At 41.1% G+C, this 13,078-nt stretch overlaps 1 protein-coding gene across 2 annotated transcripts in view; it reads left to right on the forward strand.

Moving 5' to 3' along the window:
* Positions 1-13,035, forward strand: part of usp24 (ubiquitin specific peptidase 24) — a 66,346-nt gene extending 53,311 nt beyond the window's left edge. For both annotated transcript variants that reach the window (XM_026944585.3, XM_026944586.3), the window contains 22 exons: positions 118-200; positions 443-584; positions 737-856; positions 1,567-1,787; positions 2,275-2,399; positions 2,551-2,692; positions 2,774-2,924; positions 3,645-3,740; positions 3,855-3,958; positions 4,605-4,718; positions 5,612-5,819; positions 6,265-6,354; positions 6,478-6,580; positions 6,704-6,822; positions 6,987-7,100; positions 7,240-7,305; positions 7,557-7,623; positions 7,704-7,782; positions 7,964-8,039; positions 8,152-8,238; positions 8,324-8,434; positions 10,112-13,035. In XM_026944585.3, the coding sequence (XP_026800386.1) occupies positions 118-200; positions 443-584; positions 737-856; positions 1,567-1,787; positions 2,275-2,399; positions 2,551-2,692; positions 2,774-2,924; positions 3,645-3,740; positions 3,855-3,958; positions 4,605-4,718; positions 5,612-5,819; positions 6,265-6,354; positions 6,478-6,580; positions 6,704-6,822; positions 6,987-7,100; positions 7,240-7,305; positions 7,557-7,623; positions 7,704-7,782; positions 7,964-8,039; positions 8,152-8,238; positions 8,324-8,434; positions 10,112-10,174 (2,481 nt within the window). In that variant the 3' untranslated portion in view covers positions 10,175-13,035. The remainder of the gene's footprint in view (positions 1-117; positions 201-442; positions 585-736; positions 857-1,566; positions 1,788-2,274; positions 2,400-2,550; positions 2,693-2,773; positions 2,925-3,644; positions 3,741-3,854; positions 3,959-4,604; positions 4,719-5,611; positions 5,820-6,264; positions 6,355-6,477; positions 6,581-6,703; positions 6,823-6,986; positions 7,101-7,239; positions 7,306-7,556; positions 7,624-7,703; positions 7,783-7,963; positions 8,040-8,151; positions 8,239-8,323; positions 8,435-10,111) is intronic.
* Positions 13,036-13,078: the final 43 nt, after the last annotated feature.

The raw sequence follows: 13,078 nt of genomic DNA on the forward strand, positions 1-13,078 counted from the left end.
TGTCCCTGTGCTGTTATGTTAAATATCAGCGCTCTTGGAAAGTTGCTTCTCCAGTCAAATGAGTGGACCGGTAGTGACTGTTTAATTGATAATATAATTTGGTTTTCTTTCCTTCAGAAAATTGGAAGAGAGCAGATCTTCAAAAATACATTCCAGGGTATTTTCTCTGACCAGAAAATATGCAAAGACTGTCCACACAGGTCAGTAATATTGTCAGAGCAGTCTTTCTTACAGATGCAGTAAATATTAGGAATTGAGTTGCATAATAATAAATAAATCTTCCCTTCTAGTTAAATTTAAGCTCTGACATTTTATCTACTTCTGTTTAAATTTAATACACTACTGACGCAGGTCTGCTAAGTTGGATAAGTGTTTATAAGTGCACTCTCTCTTTCTCCCTCCCTCTCTCTCTTTCTCTCTCTCCTCTCCCTCTGGTATACAGATATGAGCGTGAGGAAACCTTCATGGCACTGAATCTAGGGGTGACGTCATGTCAGAGTTTGGAGATTTCTCTCGATCAGTTTGTCAGAGGAGAGGTGCTGGAGGGCAGCAATGCTTACTATTGTGAGAAATGCAAAGAGAAGGTGAAGACCTTTTCATACCTGTCTGGGCTTTTACTTGCAGTACTAAATGATGATTTATAATACTAATACGTGTAGACTAAAGGGGTGTATGTGTGTGTGTGTGTGTGTGTGTGTGTGTGTGTGTGTGTGTGTGTTAATAATGTGTTTTTTAGAGGACTACAGTGAAGCGCACATGTATTAAGTCATTGCCCAGTGTGCTGGTTATCCATCTCATGCGATTTGGCTTCGACTGGGAGAGTGGACGCTCCATTAAATACGACGAACAGATAAGAGTAAGGCACTTTTATTGCTATTGACTAGTAAAAGATCTTATGGCTGTGACTGATTTTACAATATCCAACAGTGATCCCATTTGTGGGGTGGAAAAACCCTTCACATGGTCAATGTCTAACATTTTCTGCTATATATATAGTTCTCTAAACTACAGGCTTTCCTGAACTGACACTGGTGTTATAGCATTTTAAAGTGGAAAAGGAGAAAAGTTTCCGATTTTGATCATTTAATTATTCCATTCCAGCTCCATGAAAGATGTCCTGCCTACCTCTACATTTGTAACATAATCTACTTATATAAAAACAACATTACTGTACAATTTTAAAGAATTATACATTTACAATGGGGAATAAGTTATCATTTTTATTGTACACCTGTCTCTATTTTATCACCCAAGGTAAAAGTCACACTTTTTTTCTTTGTTTTGACGATGTTAAACGGCTCAGGAGCATAGCAGACATTTTGATAGCTGGTATGTGATTCCAAACTGAACTGATTAGGCTTTTGTCCATTTCACTTTGTCACATAACTTTCCATGATCACAGCATGACATTCACTATGTAAGGGAATCACGCCTAAAAACCTAGCAAGGTTTTAGACATCTTTAGGCGCACTGACTGTATTAACTACTGTGTTTGGTAAACTGTGCAGGCCACCACACATTTCTCTTAAGTGATCAGAAAACTGTAACAGTGATTTGTCTCACTAGTTCCCGTGGGTGCTGAACATGGAGCCGTACACAGTGTCTGGCATGGCTCGACAAGACTCCAGTTCAGATCACGGAGAGAACAGCAGGGGGGGAGAGGCTGGGCCTGGAGGCTCCCCACGCAAGAAAGTCACCATTTCTGAGAACTATGAACTTGTGGGAGTGGTGGTACACAGCGGTCAGGCACATGCAGGACACTACTACTCCTTTATAAAAGACCGCAGGTAAGCACAGATTCAGCATAGTCACCACTACTCATTTTAGATTTTAGGCTTTTTTACTTGAAATAGGAAAGTATTACTTTTCCTTAGCAACTATTAATCAGGTTCACAGCCCATATACACCACATGTGCTACATTTCTCACAACCATGTCGGCCCTAAATCTCTGGGAATGTGAGGCGTTAAAAGATTTGAAGAAGTAAAGAATATGCTTTTGCATATTTGCTGTGTGTGCACTAGTTATTTCTTGTGTAGTGTGTGTATGGGGGGCTGTTACTGATTTGGCCCACTGCCTTTTTAGAAGTGGTTTTTGCATGCTCTAATAGCTTAAACAGGTCCAGATGCTTGGGCGAGTCATACCTTTTTTAAACTAGAACAGCCACCCAGGGAACAGAGGAATGCAGGCATGACCTGAATACACTAAGCTAAGCTAATATTCGACACCTTTTTTTCTCTTTTGCTACAATTGTCTCTTCTTGTCTCTCATCTAGGGGGGGTTCGCGAAGCAGATGGTACAAGTTTAACGATAACGTTGTTGAAGAGTTTGACATGAACGATGAAACCCTGGAGTACGAGTGTTTTGGTGGAGAGTACAGACCCAAAGTCTACGATCAGTGTATGTTACCCTTTCTCCAGATCCATTTGTCTAGACACCCAACTGAACACCCAGCAGATACACAAGAAATCACCTAACCAAATGCTCATGAATGTAAACTGTATCAATGGTAAATCATTTGTTGAATATATCATGCCCTTTTTTCCTGTAGCTAACCCATATCCAGATGTGCGGCGACGCTACTGGAATGCTTATATGCTGTTTTACCAGCGCATCAGTGAGCAGAACTCGCCTGTGTTACCCAAAAAGAGCCGCGTCAGCGTCATGAGACAGGAAGCCGAGGACCTGTCCCTGTAAGTTATAAATCTTAACAGTAACGAATCACATGGGAATGGATTTTCTGAGGCTAATATTTACCTGTGTCTTTCTCTCAGGTCTGCCCCATCCTCTCCTGACATTTCCCCCCAGTCATCCCCACGACCCCCCAGAGCCAATAATGACCGGCTCACTCTGCTCACCCGGCTGGTCAGGAAGGGCGAGAAAAAGGGCCTCTTTGTGGAAAAGATGCCTGCCAGGATCTTCCAGGTCCCATTATTATACATCCCACATCAAACTGTCTGTCTCAGAGGAAGAATACAGATCAAAGCTCAGCTCCATGTATCTATAGTAATCATGGTGAAACCTAAATGAATAGGCTATAATTGTTAGCTAACATAATGTCATAACGAATGGCGAGCTCATTAACTAGTTACGTGCATTAATAAAACTAAGGGAAATGAATAGGTATATAATGCAGGATGTCGTTTTTTTGGGCCCTCAACAAAAAGTCACCAAGTCATTGGCTAATGTTTTAGCTGTGGTGTTCTATTCTAGCATCCCACACAAAAAAATATCTGAGTTTGTCTAATGAATTTATTTTCTGAGATGATTGCATGTAGTAAGCAGAAGAGTTACGTGGCTGCGCTATAATTTGCTCAGTTGAGTCAGTGTTTCCATGTACCTGTGTGTTCCTGATTCTAAAAAAGATTATTTGTTATCCCTCACTCTAATTAATACGTTTACTAAAAGCCGGATCTCACGGATCAGGCAGATCTCACTTCAGCCGATGTGTGTAGTGCAGCAGACAGGGATTTGGAAGTTAAACATAGCCTACATACCAAATGAAGTGTTTGTTTTGCCAGGCAACTGCAAATAATAAATGAATAGCCTTCACACAAAATGTGCTTTGTCTTGAGTACGCGGTGTACTGATTTGTCCTCCCCTGTGGTAGTTCATTTATTTAACACCCAGATGTTTGTCTTACAGATGGTGAGGGATGAGAACCTAAAATTCATGAAGAACAGAGATGTGTACAATAGTGATTACTTTAACTTCACCCTGTCACTGGCCTCCGTCAACTCGGTAAGACTCCACCACATGTGGGTTTTTTTTTTTTTTCTGAATAAATACCTAAATGCTTTACAGATTTAAACAAATGTGAAGGGAACTAGCTGTTTTTTTTTTCCATGTACACAGACGAAGCTGAAGCATCAATCCTATCAGGCCATGGCGAAGACCAGCCTGCAGCTGGCTGTGCAGTTCCTGTTCCACACTTACCTGCGCACCAAGAAGAAGCTTCGGTACAGGAGCTCACTTTGTCAAGTCATATAATCTATTATAAAATACGACAACATTTTCTTTGACCTGACAAAAAGTCCATAAAACAAGCTCAGTTACAGTGTGAATCCATGGTGTGGCTCTGTCTCATGTCTTCCTCACTGCTCCTGTTCAGCATGAGACACATCGAGTAATTCAGCACATTTAGACAAAGCCAAGGGCAGCACAAATTTAGTCTTCATGACAACAGAGTCTATTGGGAGCGAATTGTGTCAGACGACATTTAAAATACAAGTTTGAATTACAAGAGCCTCCATCATTTAGTGAGGTGATATTTCTGTGTGACTGCCACATGAATCTCAAGTAGTAATCAGTTGGGAATGTAGTGCACTAGAACACACTTATGTTTTATCCTGTGTGTGAGCATACAGTATGAGAAAAAGAGTACACATTCTTTCAAGACATGACAAAACATCAGTGTAATGCCAGGTTAGCAAGAGACGATAACAGATCCCGTCTATCCTCTTTATTTATGTATTTATGTGTCACTTAATAAGTAGAGGTCTTGTAGGCAAAAATAAGTATACCCTTGCTGCTTCCATAAAAGTAATCTCAGCTACAAGAAAATATTACTGTGTATAAATAAATGTGTATGTGTGTGTGTGCTAGGGTTGATACAGAGGAGTGGATAGCTACAGTGGAGATGCTGCTGTCTAAGAGCAGTGAGGCATGTCGGTGGATGGTGCAGTATCTGGTGGCCGCTGAGGGACGGGAGATAATCAAGTGAGTAGGAATTCAGTCGTGATGTGTATATATACACACACACGTGCGCGCTACCTACTGGAAAAAAGAGAGAAAAAAAAAACGCTGTCCTCTGTGCCTGCTACTAGTCAAAACATACTGATAAACACAAGTGTAACTGTAGCTTTGTACAGCTTTCTCTCGGCAGTTTTGGCTTGGGACTGACTGCCAGCAACGTATTCAGCAGCATGGACAACATACTTCTTAACTCGTGTGTTTTGAGTGCATGCTCGTGCGTGTGGGATTTTGCCAGCAGTAACTCGTAAGGGTAAATTGCTTGCACCTGTGTTAGTTGTGGGTGTGACTGCTTTCTTTAGCCTTATTGGTTACGAGAACACTGAAAGTAGGCCTTGGCCACAGAATATGAACACATGGAGCACATGCACTTAAGACGCCAACAGTGGCCAGGATGGAGTGTCTGCATGTATGCATGTGTGTTTGGTGAAACCCTGGGGAGGATGGGTGAGTTGTAGTTCGCTCCCTTATGATTGGCCAGTTTTATCGAAAGGTGGGACTGCCCTAATATAACACCATGGCACGTCAAGGCCAGGGAATGTGAAGAGCTAGTTTACAATCCACATGGCTCCCCCTACTCAGCTCTATCCTCCAGTTTTTCCCCAGTGGAATACTGGCATGTGCACAAACCAAAAACCCAACACTTATCTAATATGTCTAATGCACAACATACCAACATACAAGCAAAGTGTGCATATATCCAATTGTGTGAATGACTACCTTCCAAAACCCTACAAAAAAAACATTTTTTAGGTCTGATGATGTGACACATACACTGTATCACTGTATGCGAAAAGGAATTGATTGTGGTTTAGATGGTGCTCTCTTTTTTGATTCTCTCTTCCCCTCTATCTCTCTAGGAACTGCCTGTTGGAGTGTAATGTGCGGGAGGTGCGTGTAGTGGTGGCCTCCATCCTTGAGAAAACTTTAGAGAGTGCACTATGTTTCCAGGATGCAGGGCTGGACTGCCTTTTAGACATGCTGCTCTCTTTGCTTGACAAGGACGTACCAGAGAACTGCAAAAACTGCTCACAGTACTTCAGCCTGTTTAGTAACTTTGCACAGAGGGTAAGAAAGCAAGAGACAAATGAAAATTACAGTGTCACTAAGCTTTTAAATGAATAATAATTATTTATGTAACGCAAAAAATAGGTGTTGCTTAGTGCACAAAAACAGTCTAAAAAAATCTGTAATTTAGCTGGAATTTAGATAAATTAATATTTTTTTTACAACACTTCAGAAGCTGTGTTGTGATTGAAATAATAATAATAATAATAATAATAATAATAATAATAATAGACACTTACTGGATATGCCTAGCAATTTGATTGCAAACGTTTTTGTGTTTGTCATTGAAATGATCAGATTTGACATACCTTAAGCCTTCTTATATTCACTCACCATCAAGGCCAATCTGCATTTTGACCTTCTCTTTATTCATTTAATTCCTCATGGCCATATATATTTGTGTGTCTGTCTGTGTGTGTGTCTGTGTGTCTGTGTCCACTCTCAGGGATTCGGGCCTTGTCAACTACTGTTAAAGCATGCTGCTTATCGAAGGATGCTCATCTTCCTGTTGGGTCCTAATAGACAGAACAATCAGGTATTACCATCTGAGTTCCTGACGTTCAGGTTTGAAGATTAGTTTTAACAGAAAAAAATTCCCATCACAGCTTGAAAGATGCACGTTCTGCTTTTGAGGTTTTTCTCACTCTGTTCACTTTAGAACCGCCGGTGGAATTCAGCTCAGGCACGAGAGTTCCTACACTTGCATAACACGCTTGCCCTGGTGGTGCTACACACAGACCTCACATCTCAGAGAACAGAGAGTAAGCACACACACACACACAGTGCTCACAGTATGGGATGCACAAATAATAAATTCATTACCACGCTTTGGTGAGTGCATAGTTTGGGCTGTGAATCTGAGACTGTCTATCGTGTGTGCACAGCTCCTGGAACGTTCAAACATAGCTCCTCTGGCCTAGTGTCTTCAACCTCACTCCTGCCACTGCACCCAGATGTCAACACACTGCTGTTCAAACCTGAGGGACAGCCTTACCTTATGGAGGTCTCTCTCTCTCTCACACACACACACACACACACACACACACACACACACACACACACACACACACACACACACATATATATATATACTCTGACGTCTTTTAATTTGTTATAGACACCATATGTGCAATGCAGGATTTTTTAACTAGGCTGTTTGCTTTGTAGGTAATGTTTGCTATGCGTGAGCTGTCTGGACCGCTGTCCTTCCTCATAGAGATGGTGACATACTGCTGCTTTTGTAACGAGCCTTTCTCTCTGGGAGTGCTACATCTGCTTAAGGTAAGATGTGCAGGACTATATAAACCCTCATATTGGCAACGCAAAACTCCATTTCATCCTAGAATCTACAAAACAGTCATTCATTTTCCTTTCCCATAGAGCACTGTGCTGACATGTTCTGTGTCTGTGTGGTTTGCAGAATCAGCTGGAGACAGCTCCTCCTCACGAGCTCAAGAATGTCTTCCAAATGCTTCTGGAGATTCTGGTGAGTGATGTTAAGTAGAAACACAGACTCAAGAAATGTCATATACATGCAAGTCTGTAATCAGACTGTCCTGCGTTTGTATAAATCAAACACAAGCCTAGCAAACTAAAGCTGAATAATATGGGTTTTTGGATAAAACTATATATTGAAACAGTGAAAAACATTACATATGACAGCTTAAGGGATGCAAAATAATTTTTCTCGAAAGATTTAACACAGACACCTTATTGCATTTTTCTTTTTACCTTTAGATGGTAGAGGACCCTCTGCAGTCCCAGAGACTCAAATATGCATTCGAATCTGAGAAAGGGCTTCTGGGTAGGTATCATACTGCCCTGTCTCCATCATGAAAACTCTATATGGTCATGTGCCCAACTTGCCAATTTTTCCCTTTTCAGCTTTGATGCATCAGAGCAACAATGTGGACAGCAGCCGCTGCTACCAGTGTGTCAAGTTCCTCGTCACTTTAGCTCAGAAGTGAGTGAATTGCAGATAATTCTCTCTTATTGGAAGAGACTCTGATAGCTTTCAGCTTTGTTTTGGCTTGTTTTTATATTGGAAAGAATTGTCAGAATGTCTTCACTCCACTGGAAGTATTTGCGCAACATCAGTGGCTATGTATGGTTTAGTGAATGTGAGCTGTTTGTGTTTTGGCCAGGTGTGCTCCTGCTAAAGACTACTTCAAGGAGCTGTCAGGGCACTGGAGCTGGGCAGTGCAGTGGCTGCAGAAAAAGGCAAGATACTGACAAAAAGTTACACCATTGAGCAAGCCCTTTTTCTCCTCAGGTTACATTTGCACTGTGTGTTTTAGGTATTCAACAGTGCATTTTTCTCCCACTTTCACAGATGTCAGAACATTACTGGACACCTCAGAGTAACGTGTCCAATGAGACGTCCACGGCTAAAACCTTCCAGCGGACCATCTCAGCACAGGCATGAAATTTCTACTTTATACAATGTCTTACCCTTAGTGTTTTGTTCGACCTTGTGTAGGCTATCACTGTGTTTGTGTGTGTAGGATACATTGGCCTATGCCACAGCTCTGCTGAATGAAAAGGAACAGTCTGGCAGCAGTAATGGCTCTGATGGCAGCCCAGCTAATGAGAACTCAGACCGCAGCCTCAGACAGGTAACATACCTGAATATCCCACGCTCTCTTTTTGATGAATACATGTATATGATATGTACGTATGATTAGAAAAGTATGCTCATTAGGTTTTTGACTGTTAAAGGAATAATCCAGTTTCCCTGGACAGATGTTCCAATATTCAGATGTTCAATAAACATTTAATAACCCAAATTCAGTAAAGGTCTTCGGATGCTACAGATCTGAGAAAATGTTCTACCAGAGCTGTTCTAGTTTTACACTGGATGACAGTAAAATGTGAATTATACAGATTTAGTGCTTAAAATATCTTTGACTTGTGTTTTACAAAAATATGTTTTGTGTTAACATTTATTAATGGAATTTTACATCTGAAGTTTCAAGTAAAACAAGTTCTTTCAAGTTTTCATTTCAGTTGCTTCCAGAAGCAGTATTCAATTACCACCAGACGTGACGTGTGTTGTGGAGATTTGACTTCCTCCTGCCTTATAACCCATTATCATCTATTGAGTCTAAAACCTGTTTTAGAAGGATCTCTCAGGCAACAAGCATGACTGGCAGGTTAGCTAAACTGTTCATAGAGAGAGCCAACCATGCAGTCAAAGAACACTGCCTGTGCCACCATCACATTATCTTGCAAGGGAATATTTGTCTGCTTTGTGTAGCTTGGCCTCAAACAGCAGGCTTAGCCAGCTAGCTACCACGCTATGCTGTGCTCCAAAGAGCAGTAGAGATTGAACGATCTCTCAGTGCATGTACTGCAGTCCAATGTTGGCAGGACAGCAGGGATCGGGACTGCTGTTTGTGTCATGGTCTGTGCATTACTTGGGTAAACCAGTCACAAAACAGCCCCTTTCACAATGGACCATTGAAGGTATTGTTTTGGCTTTTTCCAGCAGGGGGCTGCATGGGCATGTCCTGGGCCTTGTTCCAGAGAATATCGATTGAGGACATTTGCACCTTCAGGAGGTCTTATAAACTTGATGCAGTTAAGCCCACGCTTCATTTGGTAACAGTCTTTGAGATAATCTAAGGTAGTTCAGGCAGTTCAGGAGACACAATATCATTATAGAACCTTAGCATGAGTGAGGTACACTACATGGCCAAAAGTATGTGGACACCTGACCATCACACCCATATGTGCTTGTTGAACATCCTGTTCTAGATTTAGTCCCCTTTGCTGTTACAGTGACTGGGAAGGCATTGGTGAGGTCAGGCACTGATGTCAGGCCTGGGACGCAGTCCACATCAGACATGGCAAACCATGTCTTCATGGAGCTCGCTTTGTGCACAGGGGCATTGTCATGCTGGAACACATTTGGGCCTCTTAGTTCCAGTGAAGGGAAGTTGTAATGCTACAGCATACAAAGACATTTGGGGAAGACTCAGATGTGGGTGTGATGGTCACGTGTCCACATACTTTTGGCCATATAGTGTATCTTGCCAGATCGCCCCCCATGTATAGAGTCGGGAATAGTTGTGGTTATCACGAATGAATAGATGACATTGCATCACGGGTTATAAGGCAGGAGGACGTCTTCCATTCAGCTGTGTTTGCGCAGTGGAATATTGATTCTTGGGGAAAGCACAAGAGGGCGTGTTGTAACCTAAAGTTTTCCATTCTTTTCTCAGTTCAGGAGACTGTGTGTAAATTGTTCTGCATTATGACAACTTCCTTCCATTTTCTGTGTTTTTGTTCAGGGATCGGAGTCTCCTATGATGTTGGGTGATTCTAAGAGTGATTTAGAAGATGTTGACCCCTAGCTCTCTTCATCAGCAATAGGGGCACTTTTTTACACAAGCAAAAAACAAGATTCCCTCCAATGGAGAGATATTGTAGCTCCAAGCAGCCAATCGAAAGACTGCATTTGACCTCCTGGGTGGCACAAAACGGATAATCGGGAAACAAGAGGCACAAACCCAGCCAATGAGATTTCTCACTGCAGGTTGCTCTAAAGTAAAGAAATGGAATAAATGGTCGTGGCTGGTCAAGGCAGTGGCTGAGGTTGATAAGACCGGAGCTCAACTCCCACTGGATATCGTGTGTTTACTGAGATCCCATCATGTAGCCTGAGCTCAGTAGAACATGGAGGAGGTTTTTGTTTTGTGTCACTTTTCACACACGTGCAGGATTTAGTGGTGCTGAGGAAGGGTGTTTTAAACAACAGAAAAAGGAAAGAAAAAGAAGACTGTTTGTGGATATTTGCCAATATAATAAGAGATGCATTCATGAAAAATTTAAAGCTGTGTTCCATAGGTGTAATTTCAAATGTAAAATAATATTTTTAAGAATTCTATACTTTTTTCTTTTGTTTGAGAGGTGCCTCGTAATCAACTCTAAGAGGAACTTGCTACTCTTAGCTACTTAAATGACAGTTGTTCTCTCTCTCTCTCTCTCTCTCTCTCTCTCTCTCTCGCTGGTATTTTTTTAAATGCACTTTATATATGACTTCATTTTGTCAGGTCTGAGAAGGTGACATTTGACAGGCGATTGAGTGGCCATGTTCTTTGCTGCTTTGCTTTTTTTCATTTTTTTTTTTTTTCGTTTTGGCACTGTCAGGAAGAGGGCATTGTGTATTTCATAGAATTCACAACAACTGTCATAACTGATACAGTATCCTTGGAAATTAAGAGCCTGTTTCCAGACATTTTGAAGTTTGGCTAAACTTGTGGAGTTCATTTGGAGAGCTTCAGCTGTCTGCATATAGCTTTCTTTCAAAAACCTATAGCCCATCTACTTCCACAAGATGACACAAGGAACTTGTATGTAAAAAGAAAGTATTGGAAAATGTCTGGAAATCTTCCTGATTTTGATTTTCCTTTCAAAATGACAAGTGCCAGAACGAACCAATCGGCGTCTTATTGTGGAGGTGAAATTTCACAATCATGCTCTATCTGCTGTTTTTTTCCCTCTTTGGTAATGTGTTTATCTCAGGCTTGCTGCAGTGGGTCTGCCCCTGCAGCCTGTTAGTTTTCATGTGGATGCCAATATAAATGACACGTACACACACATGCACACAGACACACACTCTCTCACTCACTCCTGGACCTCTCTAGGCTCTTTTGTGTTACTGTATGTGTAGACGGAGAAAATGTGTTTATATTATTCACTGTTGCTGCATCTGTCCAGAACACTTACTCACCAAATCACATACACATGCACATCAACAAACATCCAATGCCTACTGAGAGCCCGGGGTGAGCTAGTCAGATCACACAGCCAACCTCACACTCGTTGCTTTGAGCTTTAACTTGGATGCTTGTTCAGGGGTTTTCTTTGCCAAGAGCTATTTTATAGTTATTTGCCTGTATTTGTTTGTCCATGTCTGTCTGCCTTATACCATGTGCATATGTGGTACATACACACAACAACAACAACAACAACAACAACGGCACTGTTGCCAAAAGAAAGAAAAGGAGTGTAGAGGAGGAACTTGAGTGCCAAGGACTATTTGGTGCTTGCCATGATGTTTGGCCTTTAGTTATGCTGACTGTATTCCTCTCTCTCACTCTCATTCTCACTCTCAGTCTCTCTCATCCTCTCACCTCCTTTTCATGCTCCAGACTGGAGCCAGGATCTCAGCAAAGTGTCAGGGCCAGTTGCTGCTTATTTTGTATTTAGTCTAGTACACTTTAGCGACATTCATACAATGTTTACAAAAGAACCTATCTCAGCACTGCATTGCATAAAGGCATTTGTTTTCTGAGAGAAATGGAAAGGGATGCTGCGTGACTCATCATTTAATAGCCAACATAATTGTGCTGTTTTAGAGCCTAAACTGAGTGATGACAATGGAGCAAAAAACTAGAGAAGAGAAATGCTGTCGTTTAATCCGGTATCACCAGTCATTGTTAGTGTGTTACTTCGCTTATGCATGTATGTTTGTGAATGTAAGTGTGAAACCTTGACATTAATCTCTTTGGGTAAATGTATTTTGGAGTGATAACAATCACCATGAAACAAATAGAGGGTCTTATTGCTCCTGATGCCATATGACTCTCTTGCTCTTTTTCTAAACAATCAACAAACTACAGTTATCTCCTGTAGTTAAATCATTGTAACAGCATAGGTCAGACGAACTCAGTGCTTTTTTCGGGTTTTTGGATAATCTGATGCTGAAATCCACATGTAGCTATATTTCAGTCTCCCATTAGACCTGGCTTGTCACTTTTCAATGGTAATGTGGACCTGCTTTCAGCTTCTGACTTCCTTTATCAGACTGTCCCATCAACAATCAGCTTGCATCAGCCCCAGGATTGGACAGATTCTTGAATGTCACTCAACACTGGATCTTTTTTTATTTGGCCAAATAGAAATGAAAACAAAACAAGAACTACTCTAGGTACAGGCTTGAGTAAAGAAGACACACCAAAACACTTTGAATTCAGATTCTATTGTATTTCCATTCGATATACTAGTGTTACCCTCTTTTGAGCCTTTTTTTTTAAATGTTGATTGACTGGAGCTGGAGACACTTAAATGGTTTTATTACTTGCACCTCTGCCGAGTGTGTGGATGATCAGAATTCAAAAATGCATGTTCAAACCACATTTTAATTTGTAAATGAGAGTTTGATTATGGGAACTATTTGATATAAAAATGAATAAAACTGGAATGCAGAACATTTTATAATTTGTGCAGCTCTAATTTGTGTCCTTGTAAGAGTA

The sequence above is a fragment of the Pangasianodon hypophthalmus genome, chromosome 19 (assembly GCF_027358585.1).
Source record: "Pangasianodon hypophthalmus isolate fPanHyp1 chromosome 19, fPanHyp1.pri, whole genome shotgun sequence".
NCBI classification, from domain to species: domain Eukaryota; kingdom Metazoa; phylum Chordata; class Actinopteri; order Siluriformes; family Pangasiidae; genus Pangasianodon; species Pangasianodon hypophthalmus.